Here is a 19,543-nt window from a genome sequence, read left to right as displayed (position 1 = left end):
ACTATGGTCCCAAGCCCACAGGTTCAACTACTCAGTCCCTCTTGGTAGCTGGCTGTTACTGAGCAGTGACCACAACCTTGCCCCATGTCAGCTCTACTATATGCCTGGGAATTCTGATCATTCACGTAACTTATAGGACCATTGTCTACGGCCATACCACCCTGAATGCGCCCGATCTTGTCTGATCTCGGAAGCTAAGCAGGCTCAGGACTGTTTAGTATTTTGATGGGGGGACTTTTTTTTTTTAGTATTTTTTTTTTAATAAAGGGGCAGGGAGGCGGCATCTTTTGACCTTCTCTAACAACACAAGAGGAAGACAGAATCACCATTAGCAGGCCAAGGCCTGTTCCTATGAGGCCAGACATGCTGCCACCCTCCAGCCCTCTTACCAGGCTTGATAGCAACCACCCCTCTCATGACACCCACCACCTCTCTGCTGGGTTCGATAATTTGCTGCAGTGACTACACAGATTATGGGGTTTATTAGGGAAGCAACAGGCTACAATTCAAGTTCAGGAATGTGCTCAGTCTCTCTCAGCCGGCAGTCTCTCTCTCAGCAGTGCATCTCTCTCAGCAGTGCATCTTTCTTAGATGGCAATGAGAAGATCCTTTCTACCCGTAGGAGGGCTCATTTTGAGCCTGGCAGAGTGGCAAAACCAACCAATCCAAACATCAGATTTCTATACACCTAAGAGAGAACAAACTTTTCCAGAAGATTGCTTTGTGCTGCCCCAGGTAGATGACTTTAACAAGCAACTACTCAGTTACTCATGGCAAAGTGGGAGTTACAAAGACTGGCTAGAAAAGCTGTACCATGTCATTCACTACACCACCCCTGTTCAATTTTTTCTTTTGTTATGGGGCTGTTCAGATTTTCTACCTCAGTCTGTGTTGGTTTAGGTAAGTAGCGTGTTTCTAGAAGTCTGTCCATTTCTTCTAGGTTTTCAAATTTGTTGGAGTATAGTTCTGCATAGTATCCTAATAATCTTTTTATTTCTGTTGGTTCTGTTGTGATGTCACCCCTTACATTTTTTATTAGTTTTATCTCCTCCTTCTTTACCTTTGTTAAGTTTGCTAGTGGTTTGTCGATTTCATTAATCTTTTCAAAGACCTAACTTCTGGTCTTGTTGAGTTTTTCTATAGTCTGTTTTCTATTTCATTTCTTTCTGCTCAAATCTTTTATTATTTCTTTTCTTCTGGTGACTGTAGGTTTTTTTTTTTTTTTTGCTTCTCCTTTTCTAAAATTTGGAGATGTTGGATTAAAATACTGATTTTGGCTTTTTCTTCTTTTTTGATGTGTGTATCTATTGCTATAAATTGCCCACTAATCACTGCTTTTGCTGTGTCCCAAAGATTTTGGTATGTTAAGTTTTCATTCTCATTTGATTCAAGGAATTTTTTAATTTCATCTTTCATTTCTTCTATTACCTGATTCTGGGTATTGACTCTTCTTTAAGAATGTATTTCCTACTCTAGTGTTGTGCATTGGATTTTTTGACAGAAAAACAACCATAAGGAACTAGTATTGGCAGTTAGCAGAGTCAATTTCAGAGTCTCAGATTAAGAGAAATAGTAATTCTACGTATAGGGTTCGGTGTCTTACACCCATTCTTGTTTAGGCATTGTGAACATCCTGGGAGGGAGAGGACCATTGTATAAAGCTAAAAAGATTTGCATCATCTCTGAGAGCCCGACTATTCTTTCACTGAGTTTTCCCCTCCCAGAGAGGTGGACATAAGTTAAAAGAATTTTAGGAGTCCAAGTTATTATCCTGTGGGGTCTTATCTAGAGAAAGAAAAGGAAGATATTTTTTGCCAGACTGGAGAAAAATGAGTACCAATATCTCCAGACAGGCCATAATAGAAATCTAGCTGATGAGAGGAAGTGGAATAATTATCCTAAGGGGTAGTGAATAGTCAAAGAGTTTGACAATTTTTACTGTTGTAAGTAGCATTGTGATAAATACTCTTATAGTTAAGTCTTTGCACACACTCTTAATTAATTCCTCTTAAGTGGAATTGCAAGGTAAAAAGTTAGCAGACTGTTAAGGCTTTTTACATATATTACAGTTGCATCCCAGAAAAATTGTACCAATTTCCATTTCCACTGCTAGGTTATTATAGTATCTTTTTCTCTGCACTCTATCCACCACTGAATATTAACGTTTATTTTCTCAAGTTGATGGAAAATATACAGTGGTATATTTTTCTGTTTAGTGCCAAGTAGAGGTATTCACACTATTTGTATTTAATTTAACAAGTATTTATTGGTCATTTACATTATTCCAAGCACAGATCTAGAAACTGTGAAGATACAGTGGTGACATAATGTCCATATGGAGCTTCAATTCTACTGGGGACACAAATAGTAAACAAGTATATAAATTCAGATAATGATAAATCCCATAATTGGGGGAAAAGAAATGGATGATCAGGTCCTATTTTTGATTGAATAGTCAAGGAAGGGGTCTTTGAAGAAATGGTTTCTTAATAGAAAGCTTGAGTCATGTAAGTACTGAGGGAAAAAGAAACTTTCTAAGCAAAGAGAATATAAAATGCAGAAACCAGAAGGTATGCACATACTTGTACTTTTAAGGAGACTTGTGTGATTGGAATGGGGTGGGTGAATAGAAGAGGGTAGAAAATGGGTCCAAAAGGAGTCAAGGACAGGTCATGTAGGATTTACTTTTGCTAAATTGTGTGAAGTGTAGGGAATGAAACATTTTTTTTCCCTGAATGATTTTTCTGCCAGGACTGTCTATTAAATAAGTTTTCCTTTTCCTGCTTCTTTCAAGTGTCATCTTTATCTTACACTAAGTTTTCACATATACTGCTGGTCTGTTTCTAGATTCTGTTTTATTAGTTGGTCTCTCTATTCTGGTACTAGAGTCATAATTTCTTTTCTATTGTAGTTTTAGAATGTGTTTTAATACTTGGTAACACATGAATCTCATTGCTGCTTCTCATTTTGCCTTTCTTTTTTCTGAAGTTATTCTGGATGCCCTTTACAACTTTCAGTCCAATTTTCCCTAGAAAAAAATACCACTGAGATTTTTATGAAGTTGCCTTAAATAGATATGTTAGTTTAGGGAGAATCCACATCTTTATAGATTTTTCTAGTGTAGCATTGATTTTATGATAAGAACAAAAAGATTGATGACAAACATTTATCGGATATTTATATGGTAATGGTATAGGCATTACGCTTAGTGCTTATATTGTAATTTCTCTATTTAGATTGTAAGCTCTTTGGAGACAGAAACTATCTACTGATTTTTGTAATTGTTGGACCTGTCTTATTTTCTTGTATATAGTAACAGCTTGTCAAGTACATGCTAATAATTAAAGATAGCAGATTGAAGTGAAAGTAATTATTATGAATAACTTCTCTTCATTTTAGCTTCCCTGAATAGTGAAGAGTAATGTTATTAGAGTTAAAAGTACAAAGATTTAAGTTGAGAGAATAGCTGTGGATGACTGTTTCTGGAATTTGTTTTACCTGTATAGTTGAAATATAAATGTCTATCAGTTTTACTCCTTCTTTTATATTTCTGTTTTTTTATCGAAGTTACACATGCACTTTTCAGTTTGAATAGTAATGTCCTTCAGTTTTGAGAATTTTTCTGAAATTATTTCTTCTGGTTTTTTCTCATCTATTTTTCTTAATATTTTAATTTTGTGGAACTGACATTCAATAGTATAACTGCTGGATGGGTGCTTTAGTTTTCTTTATTATTTTCCATGTTGTGGTTGTTGTTATTAGGTACCGTTGAGTCGGTTCTACTTCGTGGCGACCTTGTGTACAGCAGAATGAAACGCAGCCTGGTCCTGTGCCCTCCTCACAGCCGTTGCTCTGCTTGAGCCCATGTTGCAGCCACTGTGTCAGCCCATCTCATTGAAGGTCTTCCCCTTTTTCGCTGACCTTCTACATTAATCCTTCTCCAGGGACTGGTCCCTTCTGACAATGACCAAAGTAGGAGAGACTGAGTCAGGCCATTTTCACTTCTAAGGAACATTCTGCTTGTAATTATTCCAAGACATATTTGTTTGTTCTTTTGGCAGTCCATGGTATAGTCAATATTCTTCACCACCACCATGACTCAAAGGCATCACTTCTTCTTTGGTCTTACTTATTCATTCTCCAAGTTACACATGCATACAAAATGAATGAAAATACCATAGCTTGGGTCAAGTGCACTTTAGTCCTCAAGGTGATGTCTTTGGTTTTGAAAACTTTAAAAAGGTCTTTTGCAGCAGATTTGCCCAGTATAATATGTTGTTTGATATCTTGACTGCTGCTTCCATGAGCACTGATTATAGATCCAAGTAAAAGGAAATCCTGGACAGCTTCAATTATTTTTTCCATTTATCATGATGATGTTTTTGGTCCAGTTGTGATGATTTTTGTTTTCTTTATGTTGATGTGTAATCCAAGCTGAGGGCTATAGGATTTGATTTTCATCAGTAGGTGCTTAAAGTTTTCTTCACTTTCAGCAATCAAGATTGTGTCACCTACATATTGTGGGGTGTTAATGAGTCTTACTCCAAACCTGATACTGAGTTCTTCTTCATATAGTCCAGCTTCTTAGATTATTAGCTCAGCATACAATTTGCGTTAGTATGGTGCATCATCAGAGTAGGGCCAACCTTACTGATATGGATAGAGTAAAGCTTTCAAGACCTCCATTTGCTGACGTGGCATGACTCAAATTGAGGAGAAACAGCTGCAAACATCCGTTAATCACTGGAACATGGAATGTACAAAGTATGAATCTAGGAAAATTGGAAGTTGTCAAAAATGAAATGGAACGCATAAAGATTGATATCCTCGTCATTACTGAGCTGAAATGGACTGGTTTTGGCCATTTTGAATCAGACAACCATATAATCTACTATGCTGGGAATGACAGTTTGAGGAGGAATGGTGTGGCATTCATCATTACAAAGGATGGTTCAAGATCTGTCCTGAAGTACAGTGCTGTCAGTGATAGGATAATATCCATATGCCTACAAGGAAGACCAGTTAATATTACTATTATTCAAATTTATGCACCAACCACCAAAGCCAAAGATGAGGAAACAGGATTTTTATCAACTTCTGCAGTCTGAAATTGACCAAATATGTAATCAAGATGTGTTGATTATCACTGGTGACTGGAATGCAAAAGTTGGAAACAAAGAAGAATCACTGGTAGTTGGAAAATTTGGCCTTTGTAACAGAAATAACAGTGGAGATGGCATGGGAGAATTTTGCAAGACCAGCTACTTATTCATTACAAATACCTTTTTCAATAACAAACGGTGGCTACACACATGGACTTCGCCAGATGGGGTACACAGGAATCAGATTGACTACATCTGTGGCAAGAGCTGATGGAAAAGCTAAATATCTTCAGCCAAAACAAGTCCAGGAGCTGATTGTGAAACAGACCATCAATTGCTCATATGCAGGTTCAACTTGAAGCTGAAGACAATTAAGACAAGTCCATGAGAGCCACAATATGATCTTGAATATATCCCTCCTGAATTTAGAGACCATCTAAAGAATAGATTTGATGCATTGAACACCAATGACTGAAAACTAGAATTGTGGGAAGACATCAAGAACATCATCCATGAAGAAAGCAAGAGGTCACTAAAAAGACAAGAAAAGAAGAGAAGACTAAAATGGGTGACAGAAGAGACTCTGAAACTTGCCCTTGAGCAGAGAGTAGCTAAAGCCAGTGGAAGAAATGACAAGATAAAAGAGCTGAACAGAACATTTCAAAGAGCAGCTCAAGGAGACAAAGCCAATTACTATAATGAAATGTGCAAAGACCTGGAATTGGAAAACCAAAAGGGAAGAACACGCTCAGCATTTCACAAGCTGAAAGAACTGAGGAAAAAATTTAAGCCTCTAGTTGCAATATTGAAAGATTCTATGGGCAAAGTATTGAATGATGCAGGAAGCATCAAAAGAAGATGGAAGGAATACACAGAGTCACTGTACCAAAAAGAACTAGTCGATATTCATCCATTTCAGGAGATGGCATATGATCAGGGACCAATGGTACTGAAGGAAGAAGTGGAAGCTGCACTGAAGGAATTGGCTAAGAACAAGGCTCCAGGAATTGACAGAATACCCGTTGAGATGTTTCAATAAATGGATGCCCCACTTGAGGCACTCACTTGGTTATGCCAAGAGATGTGGAAGATAGCTACCTGGCCAACTGACTGGAAGAGATCTATATTTGTACCCATTCCAAAGACAGGTGATCCCACAGAATGTGGAAATTTTAGAACAATATCATTAATATCTTGTGCACATAAAATCTTACTGAAGATAATTAAAAAACTGTTACAGCAGATACTGTCTGAGAATTTACAGAAATGCAAGCTGGATTCAGAAGACGACATGGAGCAAGGGATATTATTGCTCATGTCAGATGGATCTTGACTCAAGGCAAAGAATACCAGAAAGATGTTTTCTTGTGTTTTATTGACTATGTAAAAGCATTTGATTGTGTTGATCATAACAAATTGTGGATAACATTGAGAAGAGTGGGAATTCCAGAACACTTGATTGTACTCATGAGGAACCTGTACATAGACCAGGAGGCTGTTGTTTGAACAGAACAAGGGAACACCACATGGTTTAAAATCAAGAAGGGAGTGTGTCAAGGTTGTATCCTTTCACCATACGTATTCAATCTGTATGCTGAACAAATAATCCGAGAAGCTGGACTATATGAAGAAGAACATGGCGTCAGGATCTGAGGAAGGCTTATTAACAACATACGATACACTGACAACACAACTTTGCTTGCTGAAAGTGAGGATGACTTCAAGTACTTACTGATGAAGATTGAAGAATACAGTTTGCAATATTGATTACATCTCAATATAAAGAAAACAAAAATCTTCACAACTGGATCTATAAGCAGCATCATGATAAATGGAGAAAAGATTGAATTTGTCAGAGTGTTCACATTGCTTGGTTCTACAATTGACACCAATGGAAGCAGCAGTCAGGACATCAAATGATATATAGCACTGGGCAAGTTGGCTGCAAGGGAGCTCTTTTATGTGCTGAGGAGCAACGATGTCTACTTGAAGACTAAGTTGCGCCTGACACAAGCCATGATATTTTCAATTGCCTTATATGCATGTGAGAGCTGGACAATAATAAAGACTGAAGAAGAATTGATGCTGTTTGAGTTGTGTTGTGCTGGTGAAGAATGCTGAAAGTACCACAGACTGCTAAAAGGACTAACAAATCTGTTCTGGAGAAAGTGCAGCCGGAATGCTCCTTGGAAGTGAGAATAGCCAGACTTTGTCTCACCTACTTTGGTCATGTTGTCAGAAGGGACCATTCCCTGGAGAAGGATGTCATGCTTGGTAAGGTAGAGGAGGATCGATGAGGGAGGGGAAGGCCCTCAATGAGATGGATTGACACAGTGGCTGTGGCTCTGGGGTCAAGTGTAGCAGGGATCATGGAGTTGGCACAGGACTGGGCAGTGATTCATTCTGTGTGCATAGGGTTGCTATGAGTCAGAGGTGACTCGACAGCACATAACAACAACAACAACAGGGTGAAAGGACATAGCCTTGACGAACACCTTTCCTGATTTTAAACCATGTAGTATCCCCTTTTTCTTTTTGAATGATAGCCTTGTAGTCTAATACAGTTTCCTCATGAGCACAACTAAGTGTCTGGAATTCCCATTCTTTGCAATGTGATCCATAATTTGTTCTGATCTACACAGTTAAATGCATTTGCATAATCAGTAAATCACAGGTAAACATCTTTCTGGTATTCTTTGCTTTCAGCCAAAATCCATCACACATCAGTTTGATGTTTTTTTTTTTCTACATCCTCTTCTACTTTGAGTTGAATTTCTGTAAGTTCCCTGCCAATATACTGCTGTTAACAGTTTTTGAATTATTGTCAGCAGAATTTTGCTTGCATGTGATATTAATGATACTGTTTGATAATTTCTGCATTCTTTTGGATCACATTTCTTTGGAATGGGTACAAATATGGAACTCTTCTAGTCCGTTGACCAGGTGGCCATCTTCTAAGTTTCTTGGCATAAATGAGTGAACATCTCCAGTGTTGCACCTGTTTGTTGAAACACCTAATGGCTGCTCTGTCTAGTCTTGGAGCCTTGTTTTTCACCAGTTCCTTCAGTGTAACTTGCCCTTCTTCTTTCCATACCATTGGTTCTTGATCCGATGCTACTTTCTGAAATGTCTGAATGTGACCAGTTCTGTTTGGTATAATGACTCCGTGTATTCCTTCCATCTTCTTTTGATGCTTCCTGAGCCATTCAATATTTTGCCCATAGAATCCTTCCATAGTGGAACTTTTGGCTTGAATTTTTTCTTTTGCTCAGTTCTTTCAGCTTAAGAAATACTGAGTGTGTTCTTCCCTTTGAATTTTCTAACTCCAAATCTTTGCACATTTCATTATAACACTTTGTCCTCTCTAGCCGAAACCTTCTGTTCACGTCATTTATGTCATCATTTGTTCTATTTGCTTTATGTACTCTCTGTATAAGAACAAGTTTCAGACTGTCTTTTGACATCCATTTTGGTATTTTCTTCATTTTCCTTTTTTTAGTGACCTTTTGCTTTCTTCATGTATAATGCCCTTGTTGCCATTCCACACCTCATCTGGTCTTTGGTCATTGGTGTTCAGTGCATCCAATCTATTCGTAAGATGGTCTGTAAAATAAGATGGGGTATAATTAAGGTTGTATTTAGGCTCTCATGGACTTGTTTGAATTTTCTTCAGCTTTGACTTGAACTTGCATGCAAGCAATTTATGGTCTGTTCCACAGTCATTCCCTGGCCTTGTTCTGACGGTATTCAGCTTCTCTATTCCTCTTTTCGCAGATGTAGTTAATTTGGTTCCTGTTAATTCCATCTGGTGAGGTTCATGTCTATAGTTGGCATTTATGTTTCCCATATTTTTGCCTTTTTAAAAATTAATCTTTTGGATATCTCCTTAACTTTATTATTCAGTCCTGTTAGTCAGTTTTATGTTTCTGCTATTGTCATACTTTTTATTTAATAGGGCTCTCTTTTTTTGGTCTCTAAATTTTCTTTTTTTATTACATTTTTCTTGCAGATAGTATCTTTTCTTATTTTGAGAGGATATTAATGATACTAGGAGCTCTGGTAGCATAGTACCTAAGGCACTTGGCTGCTAACCAGGAGGCTGGTGGTTCAAACCCACCAACCACTCCTCGGAAGGAAGGTTGGACAGTCCTACTTCTGTAGTGATAACTGCCTCGGAAACCCAAGGAGGGGTCGCTAGGAGTCGGGGCTGACTCGATGGCAAATAACAACATAACAACAACAATTAATGATACTATTTTTGAAAATTTTCTCTCTCTACACAATTCAAATTCCTTCCATATTTCTTTTTTCTATAGTTTGTTTCTAATTTCTTACCTCTTTTTGCTTATTTAATATTAGAGACTTTCCTCTGATGACTGGTGTGGTCCTTGGTTCAGATTTGAGGATATAGGTTTTCAAAAAGCAATTGGCAGCTCTTGAGTTCCTGGTTTTGGCGCTTGTGTGATTGTGGGCTTTTCAGTAATGTGTGTGATTCCTCTTGAATCAGTTTGTAAAACCAATTGTTAGCATTTCTTCCCACCCTTAAGTGGGCTTATTTACATTCCAGAAATTGTGAAGGCTACAAACTTGAACTCTCTCCATTTCCCCCATTTTTGCAGTGCTGGTTATTAAATACTTACAAGCACACTAGCTTTATTATAGGATGATCTGACTTGGGCCGTTCGTTTTGGGGAGCCTATTGGATTATTCATATATTCTTGATAAAGATATTCTGGTCACTGCCTGGAGCATAAAAACCTGGCTGTTCCTATTTTAGAAGCTGATTGGGGAAGATTTTTAGAGATTTCAACATTCTGTATGCAAACATTCACATAGGACTCCTGTTGTCAGTTTGACATGTCTGCCCTCAAATAACCACCTGAGATTAAATCCCCCCTTCTGCCCAGCAAACAGAGACAGCCAGTCTACTCCTGAGAGGGGTATGGGGCCTGAGAATCTGATTCTTACATTTTCAACCAATCTTCCTTTTTTTTTTTTTTTTTTTAAATTTAACATTTTCTAAGCTAAAATTGGGAGCTCTGGTAGTGTAGTGCCTAAGGCATTTGACTGTTAACCAGAGGACTGGTGGTTGAAACCCATTAGCCACTCCTCGGAAGGAAGATGGGGCAATCTGCTTCTGTAGTGATATCGCCTCAGAAACCCAAGGAGGGGTCACTATGAGTCGGGTCTGACTTGACGGCACATAACAACAACAACAAGAAGCTAAAATTGGCATACAAAAAATTGTGCATATTTAATGTGTACAATTTGATAAGGTGTGAAATATATATACAAGCTATTACTGCAATTGAGATAATGAACCTATCGATTACCCACAAAAGTTTTCTTGTACAAATTTGTAATTCCTCCTTTTACCTCTCTCTGTCCCACCCCCATTCCCAGACAGCCACTCATCTACTTCTTGTCACTAAAGACAGGCATTTTCCAGAGTTTTATATAGACAGAATCATACAATCTGTAGTCTTTTTGGTTTGAATTCTTTCAATTACTTTGAGATTCATCCATATTGTTGGATATATCAAAATTGGTTTGTCTTTTCACCTGTTAATGGACATTTGAGTCATTTCAGTTTAGGGCTATTTCAAATGAAGCTGTTATGAATATCCATGTATAATAAGTCTTGGTGTGGACATAAGCTTTCATTTCTCTTGACTAAATACTACAGTGGAATGGCTGGGTTATATAGTCATATATGTTTAACTTTTTAGGAAACTATCAAACTTTTTTCCCAGAGTAGTTGTTCTGTTTTATAACTTCACAGTAGTGTGTGAGAATCCAGTTGATTCATATGAGTTCCCACTTTACTATGAGAAGTCTTTTGAATGATGGCCATTTCAGTAGATATGCAGTAGTATCTCATTGTGATTTTTATTTGCATTTCTTTAATGACAGATGATGCTGAGCATCTTTTTCATGCTCTTATTGCCATCGGTAATGCTTCTGTGATGTACTGTCTCTTTAGATTTTTGTTCATTTTTTTTATTGGATTGTTAATTTTCTTATTCATGCTTTGTGACAGTACCTTACCTATTCTGGATACAAAAGCCTATCAGAAAATGTGACTTACAAATATTTATTTCCAGTCCATTTTCTTTTCATTCTCTTGCCAGTGTTTTTGGAAGACCAAGTTCTTAATTTTGATGAAGTCTAAATTAACAAATTTTCTTTTGTCATATCTAAGAAATCATTGCCTATCCCAAAGCCAAAAGATTTTCTCCTGTATTTCTTTTAAAAGTTTAGAAGTTTTATGGTTTTACTCTTAGATCTATGATTTTGTTTTAGTTCACTTTTTTTTTGTATATGTTATAGTATCTCTCTCCACCAAAGAAGAGGATACTACTTGTTCCAGCACCATTTTTTGAAAAGACTATCCTATCTGTGGGAGCTCTGGTAGCATAGTGCCTAAGGCACTTGACTGCTAACCAGAAGGCTGGCAGTTCAAACCTACCAGCTACTCCTCAGAAGGAAGGTTGGGCAATATACTTCCATAGTGATACTGCCTCAGAAACCCAAGGAGGGGTTGCTGTGAGTTGGGTCTGACTCCATGGCACATAAGAACAACAACAACAACAACAACAACCCTATCTTTAATGAATTTCTTGGCATCTTTGTCAAAAACCAGTTGCATGCATGCGTGGATCTATATGGACTGTCCTTTGTTTTGCTGCATTGATCTGCCTATTTTTTACTCTGCTACCACACTGTATTGTGTTGTTGTAGTTAGGTGTTGTCAAGTCATCTCTGACACATAGTGTGACCTTATGCTCAGCAGAACAAAACACTGTCTGGTCCTGTGCCAGCCTCACGATCCTTGCTATACATGAGCCCAGTGTTGCAGCCACTGTGTCAATCCATCTTGTTGAGGGCTTTGCCCTTCTTTGTTGACCCTCCACTTTACCAAGCATGAAATCCTTCTCTAGGGAATGGTTCCTTCTGACAACATGACCAAAGTAGGTGAGATGAAGTCTGGCCATTCTTGCTTCCAAGGAGCATTCCAGCTGCACTTCTTCCAGGATAGATCTGTTAGTTGTTTTAGCAGCCCATGGCACTCTTAGCATTCTTCTCCAAAACCACAACTCAAAAGCATCAACTCTTCTTTGGTCTTCCTTATTCATTGTCCAGCTCTCACATGCATGTGAGGCGATCGAAAATACCATGGCTTGGCTTAGGCACACCTTAATCTTCAAGGAGACATCTTTGCTCTTCATCACTTGAAAGGTCTTTTGCAGCAGATTTGCTCAACACAGTATATCATCTGATGTCTTGACCGCTGCTTCCATTGGTGTTGATTGTAGAACCAAGTAATATGATGTCCTTGACAACTTCAATCTTTTCTCCATCCATTGTGAAGCTGTTTATTGGACCAGTGTAAAGATTTTTGTTTTCTTTATATTGAGGTGTAATCCAGACTGCAGACTAGTCTTTAATCTTCATCAGTAAGTACTTCAAGTCATCCTCACTTTCAGCAAGCAAAGTTGTATCATCTGCATATTACAGGTTGTTAATGAGTCTTCTCCAATCTTGATGCCATGTTCTTCATATAATCCATTTTCACAGATTAATTGCTCAGCATACCAATTGCATAAGTATAGCGAAAGGATACAACCCTGAGACACTCCTTTCCTGATTTTAAACCATGCAGTCTCTCCTTGTTGTGTTCGAACAACAGGTTCCTGATCTATGTGCAGGTTCATCATGAGCACAATCAAGTGTTCTGAAATTCCCATTCTTCTCAGTATTATCCATAATTCATTATGATCTACACAACTGATTGCTTTTGCATAGTCAATAAAACATAAGTAAACATCATTTTGGTATTCTTTGCTTTCAGCTAAGATCCCTCTGACATCAGCAATGATATCCCTTGTTCCACATCCTCTTCTGAATCCAGCTTGCATTTCTGGAAGCTGTCAATATACTGCTGCAAACTTTTTTTTTTTTTTGTATTATCTTCAATAAGATTTTCCTTGCATGCAATATTAATGATATTGTTTGATAATTTTCACATTCTGTGGGATCACCTTTCTTTGGAATGGGTACAGATATGGATCTCTTCCCGTCAGTGGGCTAGATAGGTATCTTCCAAATCTCTTGGCATAGCTGAGTGAATGTTTCCAGTGGGGCATCCCTTTGTTGAAAGATCTCAGTGGGTATTCTGTCAATTCCTGGAGCTTCTTCTTCACCAATTCTTTCAGTGAGCCTCGACTTCTTCCTTCAATACTGTTGTTTCTTGATCATATGCCACCTCCTGAAATAAATGAACGTCGACTACTTCTTTTTGGTTCAGTGACTCTGTGTCTTCAATCTTTTGATGTTTCTTGCATCATTCAGTATTTTGTCCATAGACTCTTTCAATATTGCAACTCAAGGCTTAAATTTTTTCTTCAGGTCTTTCAGCTTGAGAAATGCCTAGCATGTTTTCCCTTTTCATTTTCTAACTCCAGGTCTTTTCACATTTCATTATAATAATTGACTTTGTCTTCTCGAGCTGCTCTTTTAAATGTTCTCTTCAGCTCTTTTATCTTGTCATGTCTTCCATTTGCTTTAGCTACTCTCCACTCAAGGGCAAATTTCAGAGTTTCTTCTGACATCGATTTTGGTCTTTTCTTCCGTTCCTGTCTTTTTAATGACCTCTTTTTTTCTTCGTGAATGATGTTCTTGATGTTATCCCATAATTCTTCTGGTTTTGGGTCATTGGTGTTCAATGCATCAAATCTATTCTTTAGATGGTCTCTAAATTCAGGAGGGATATTATCAAGGTCATATTTTGGCTGTTGGGGACTTGGGACTTGTTTTAATTGTCTTCAACTTCAACTTGAACTTGCATAGGAGCAGTTGATAGTCTATTACCTAATCAGCCCCTGGCCTTGTTGTGGTTGAAGATATTGAACTTCTCTATTGCCTCTTGCCACAGATGTAGTCAGTCTGATTCTTGTGTATTCCATCAGGCAAAGTCCACATGTATAGCTATCATTTATGTTGCTGAAAAAGGTATTGAATAAGTCATTAGTCTTAGAAAATTCTGTCATACAATCTACAACATTATTTCTATCACCAAAGCTGTATTTTCCAACTACTCTTTTGACTCTTTTTTGACTTTCAGTTGACTCTTCTTTGTTTCCAACTTTTGCATTCTAATCTCCAGTGATATTCAACACATCTTGATTGCATGTTTGTTCAATTTCAGACTGTCGAAGTTGGTAGGCAGTCTACACTGTATTAATTATTGTATTGTTGTTGTTGTTAGGTCGAGTTGGCTCTGACTCATAGTGACCCCATGTGCAACAGAACAAAATGCTGCCTGGTCTTGCACCATCCTCATAATCCTTGCTATACTTGAGCCCATTGTTGCATTCATTGTGTCAATATATCTCGTTGAGTGTCTTCCCCTTTTTCACTTACCTTCACTTTACCAAGCATGATATCCTTCTCCAGGGAATGGTCCCTCTGACAACATGACCAAAGCAGGAGAGATGAAGTCTGGCCATTCAAGTTCCAATCAGCATTCCAGCTGCACTTCTTCCAGGACAGATTTTTTCCTTCTTCTGGCAGTGCACGATACTTTCAATAGTCTTTGCCAGTACCACAGCACAAAAGCATCAACTCTTTTTCAATCTTCCTTATTCATTGTCCAGCTTTCACATGTGTATGAGGCTATTGAAAATACCATGGCTTGGGTTAGATGCATCTTAGTCTTGAAAGAGACATCTTTGCTCTTCAGCACTTTAAAGTAGTCTTTTGCAACAGATTTGCCCAGTGCAATACATCATCTGATTTCTTGACTGCTGCTTCCATTGGTGTTGATTGTGAATCCAAGAAGTACAAAATTTTGACAACTCCAATCTTTACTTCATTTAACATGATGCTGTTTATTGGTCCAGTTGTGAGGATTTTCGTTTTCTTCATGTTGAGGTGCAATCCATACTATAATCTTCAAACTCCGTTAGTAAATGCTTCAAGTCATCTTCACTTTCAGCAAGCAAGGTTATGTACTCTGTGTATCCCAGGTTATTAATAAGTCTTCCTCCAGTCCTGATGCCACGTTCTTTTTTGTATAGTCCAGCTTCTTGAATTATTTGCTTAGCATACAGTTTGAATAAGTATGGTGACAGGATAAAGCCCTGACATACACCCTTTCTGATTTCACACCATTCAGTATCCCCTTGTTCTGTTTGAAAAACAGCCTCCTGTTTTGTGTATAGGTTCTTGGTGAGCACAATTAAGTGTTCTGGAATTCACTTTTTTTGCAACGTTACCCATAATTTGTTTTGATCCACACAGTTCAGTGATTTTGCATAATCAGTAAAACTCATGTAAACATCTTTCTGGTATTCTTTGATTTCAGCCAAAATCCATCTGACATCAGCATTGATATCCCTTGTTCCATGTGCTCTTCAGAATCCAGCTTGCATTTCTGGAAGTTCCTGTCAATGTACTGCTACAAGAGTTTTTGAATTATCTTCAGCAAGATTTTACTGGCATGTGATATTAATGATATTGTTAGATAATTTCCATATTCTGTTGAATCACCTTTCTTTGGAATGGGTACAAATACGGATCTCTCCCAGTCAGTTGTCCAGGTAGCTGTCTTCCATATTTGTTGGCATAAATGATTAAGTGCCTCCAGCACAGCATCCGTTTGTTGAAACATCCCAGTGGATATTCCATCAATTCATGGAGCCCTGTTTTTTACCAGTTCCTGCAGTGCAGCTTCAACTTCTCCCTACCATTCGTTCTTGATCATATGCCACCTACGGAAATAGATGAACATTGGCCAGTTCTTTGTTGTATTGTCATTCTGTTTATTCCTTTTACCTTTTTTTTGATACTTACTGCATCATTCAGTATTTTGCCCATGTTGTTGTTGTTGTTACGTGCTGTCGAGTTAGACCCGACTCATAGCGACCCCTCCTTGGGTTTCCGAGGCAGTATCACTACGGAAATAGATTGCCCAACCTTCCTTCTGAGGAGTGGCTGGTGGGTTTGAACCACCAGTCTTCTGGTTAGCAGTCAAGTGCTTTAGGCACTACACTACCAGAGCTCTGCTAATTGAGGCTTGAATTTTTTCTTCAGTTCTTTCAGCTTGGGAAATACCAAGTGTGTTCTTCTCTTTTCATTTTCTAACTGTAGGTCTTTGCCCATTTCATTATAATAACTGACTTTATCTTCTCGTGCTGCTCTTTGACATCTTCTGTTCAACTCTTTTATCCTGTCATTTCTTCCATTTGCTTTAGCTACTCTCCATTCACGAACAAGTTTCAGAGTCTTTTCTGTCATCTGTTTTGTTTTTTTCTTCCATTCTTGCCTTTTAATGATCTTTTGCTCTTTCACGTATGATGTTCTTAATGTCATCCCACAATTCTTCTGTTTTTTGTTCACTGGTGTTCAATGTGTCAAATCTGTTCTCTCAGATGGTCTCTAAATTCAGGTGGGATATGTTTGAGATTGAAATCTGAGTGATTATAGGCTTTTGGATTATTTTTTCCTCCTTTCCTCCCATTAGCCTCTGCATTATATTGATTCTTATTTTTAATTCAGTCTTTTCTACTCATTTTCATTTTTCCATCTCAGTTTCAGTCTGTTATGATCTCTTATGTGGAATTGCTAGTCACTCTCCTCTCAGAGATATGGTCCCTCAACTTTCTTACTACTCTGTGATTATTAGTTATGTTTTTATCTCCACATTCCCTCATTAGACTGTATTCTTGTAAAGGAGGACCTTGAGTTATGGTTTTTCACTCAGTGCCTATCTTAAAGTGTGACATACAGATGGTGTACAAGCAATATTTGGTGAATATTGAGCTAGTTGTCATAAAACATATCATTATAACAGCAGATAAAGTCATTTTTTTTTTTTTTTGGTCACTTTTTGCAGAAGCATCTTTCGGTACTTTATTTTCCCAAAAGCTACAAATGGTTTATTTAATTTTAGTGATTTTGGGTAAAATGGACTCTCTTATATAGTTACATGTTCTATCCAGAATATATTGTATAATAAAATCAACAATAACTGCAAAATTGTTAGAATCTTCTTATGGTTTAAACAGTTCACATCTTCAATTATACTTTCAAGTATGAAATACTGACTACATTTTCTTGGTAGCAATAGAACAGCAAGAAGAGATTATATTCTCATAGTGCAAAAATATCTTATAACTTACATAAATCACTGCCATCTCAGAATGTGTGTTAAAATGGAGGAGGCGGGTGTCATAAATCTTTATTCTTTGGTACAGAATATAATAGTTGAATGTTAATTGCTTTCAATATTTAAGTAATGATAGAGAGTAATAGGGAATTTTTGGATTTGAACTTGAATGCATGGCAGTGGTCATATGCTTGCTACTAGTTTCTGAAAGTAGTTCCATTCCTCATCACTTTCTCTGTGTCTACTCAAGGGGAGTGCATGAAAGATGGCAATCATTGTCTACATGACTAACGTTTTCATATGCAACATGCTGCTGGCTGTGGGACTATCAGGCTTCTTTTTGTTTTTCAGAGCATGATTCTGCTCAGCTGTTAACTCTGCACTTGTGCTTTATTTGCAGCATCTGGCGAGGCCCCAATGTGAACTGCACAGACAGTTCGGGTTACACTGCTTTACACCATGCAGCCTTAAATGGACATAAGTAAGTGCCACTTATTTGGACTGGTATCCTTGTGTATTTAGTTACATAGGATGACAGTAATTACGTCTGACAATGCCTATCTCATGTCACTATGAGTCCACTGGGCTTAGATGAATTTGGAGACACAGCAGGTGGCAGCCCTGACAAGTTATACTCGGTAGGAGTGATGCTGAGGATGAGTGTATACAGAGTATACAAGGAGAGAGAATGCTGTACAGTAGCCTAATATCACACAGGGAGATTGGAGGGATTCACCCGGACATGTTAGTCATGTGGCATTTGGGGAGAGATTGGGATAAAACCCTCCTCTCTTTTTTTAGTGTCTCTCTGTGTTCAGCCAACATGGGAGTGCTTATTAGGAGCAAAATTTTTATAAAATCAAAAACAAAACCAAGCTCACTGCTGTGGAGTCAGCTCCAACTCACAGCAACTATAACTATGGAAGTAGATTGGCCGACCTTCTGTCCGAGGAGTGGCTGAAAATTTTTATAGACTCCTGATATTTTAAGCTTGGACACTTACATTAACTGCTTCAAAATCTTCCAAATTTAGCTGAAATGCTTTCTCTTTGTGCTCCATGATGGTCTTTCTGATTTCAAACCTCTCAACTATAACAATTTTTTAAAATAATTTATTTGATGTGATTTGATTTGTTGTTATTGTTGAGAAAAACATACTGATTCAACAGTTTCTACCTGTACAATTCAGTGACAGTGATTACATTCTTTGTATATTGTAACCATTCTCACCTTTTCTGAGTTGTTCCTTCCCTGTTTACATAAATTCACTGTCCCTTAAGTTTCCTATCTAATCTTTTGAGTTGCTATTGTCAGTTTAGAAGCTCTGGTAGCATAGTGCCTAAGGCACCTGACTGCTCACCAGAAGGCTGGCGGTTCAAATCCACCAGCCACTCCTTGGAAGGAAGATGGGGCAATCTACTTCCATGGTGATACTGCCTTGGAAACCCAAGGAGGGGTTGCTACGAGTTGTGTCCGACTCGACGGCACATAACAACAACAACAACAACATTGTCAGTTTGATCCCACATAGCTAGATTTTACAAGAGCCCTTGTGGCACAGTGGTGAAGTGCTTGGCTACTAATTGAAAGACCAGCAGTTAGAATCCACCAGCTAGTCCAGGGAGAAAGATGAAGCAGTCAGCTTCCATAAAGATTTACAGCCTTGCAAACTCAATGGGGCAGTTCTACTCTTCCTTACAAGGTTGCTATGAGTAGGAATCAACTCCATGGCAGTGAGGTTTTGTTTTGTGTCTGGTTATAGCTAGATCTTAAAAGAGGATAGTACTCAAGGCAGACATTCTTCACTAGTCAAGTTAAACTATTTCTTGGTTTTAAGAATACTTTAGGGGATCTTTTTAGTTTAAGGTCAACTTTAAAACATTTTTAAACTGTGGAACTATGTTGCAAAGAAAGTGATAGTACACAATATCAGAACTAAAAAAATGTGTGGCTATAACTCCCATTGTGTTTGTTGTGTTTTAGCAAATAACCTAATGGTTTATAGTACAGAGTCAAGTGTGAAGAACATTCTGAATGACTCAGATGTTCTGTCTTCTGCAACTAAAGACAGAAAAATGCCCCTCCTTGTGTATCTCCCCTTTCTTTCTTTCTTTTTTCTCTCTCTCTCTCTTTTTTTTTTTAAATTGTGATTTGGGTGAAAATTTACAGAGCAAATACACTTTCTATACAGCAGTTCACATACACTTTGTCTCATGACATTTACCACAGTTTACCACAATGCAACATCTCCCCTCCTACTTCCTCCTGATAG

The 19,543-nt window shown here is 37.9% G+C and overlaps 1 protein-coding gene across 1 annotated transcript in view; it reads left to right on the top strand.

Moving 5' to 3' along the window:
• Positions 1–19,543, top strand: part of ANKS1B (ankyrin repeat and sterile alpha motif domain containing 1B) — a 1,816,017-nt gene that overhangs the window by 291,138 nt on the left and 1,505,336 nt on the right. Inside the window, exon 2 of the mRNA XM_042781827.1 lies at positions 17,672–17,752. Coding sequence (XP_042637761.1) covers positions 17,672–17,752 — 81 coding nt within the window. The remainder of the gene's footprint in view (positions 1–17,671; positions 17,753–19,543) is intronic.

The sequence above is a fragment of the Orycteropus afer genome, unplaced genomic scaffold, assembly GCF_000298275.1.
Source record: "Orycteropus afer afer isolate SDZICR_OR568_19922 unplaced genomic scaffold, OryAfe1.0 scaffold00177, whole genome shotgun sequence".
Lineage (NCBI taxonomy): Eukaryota > Metazoa > Chordata > Mammalia > Tubulidentata > Orycteropodidae > Orycteropus > Orycteropus afer.
Note: the sequence above shows the minus strand (reverse complement) of the source record. Positions and strands in the feature narration are given on the sequence as shown.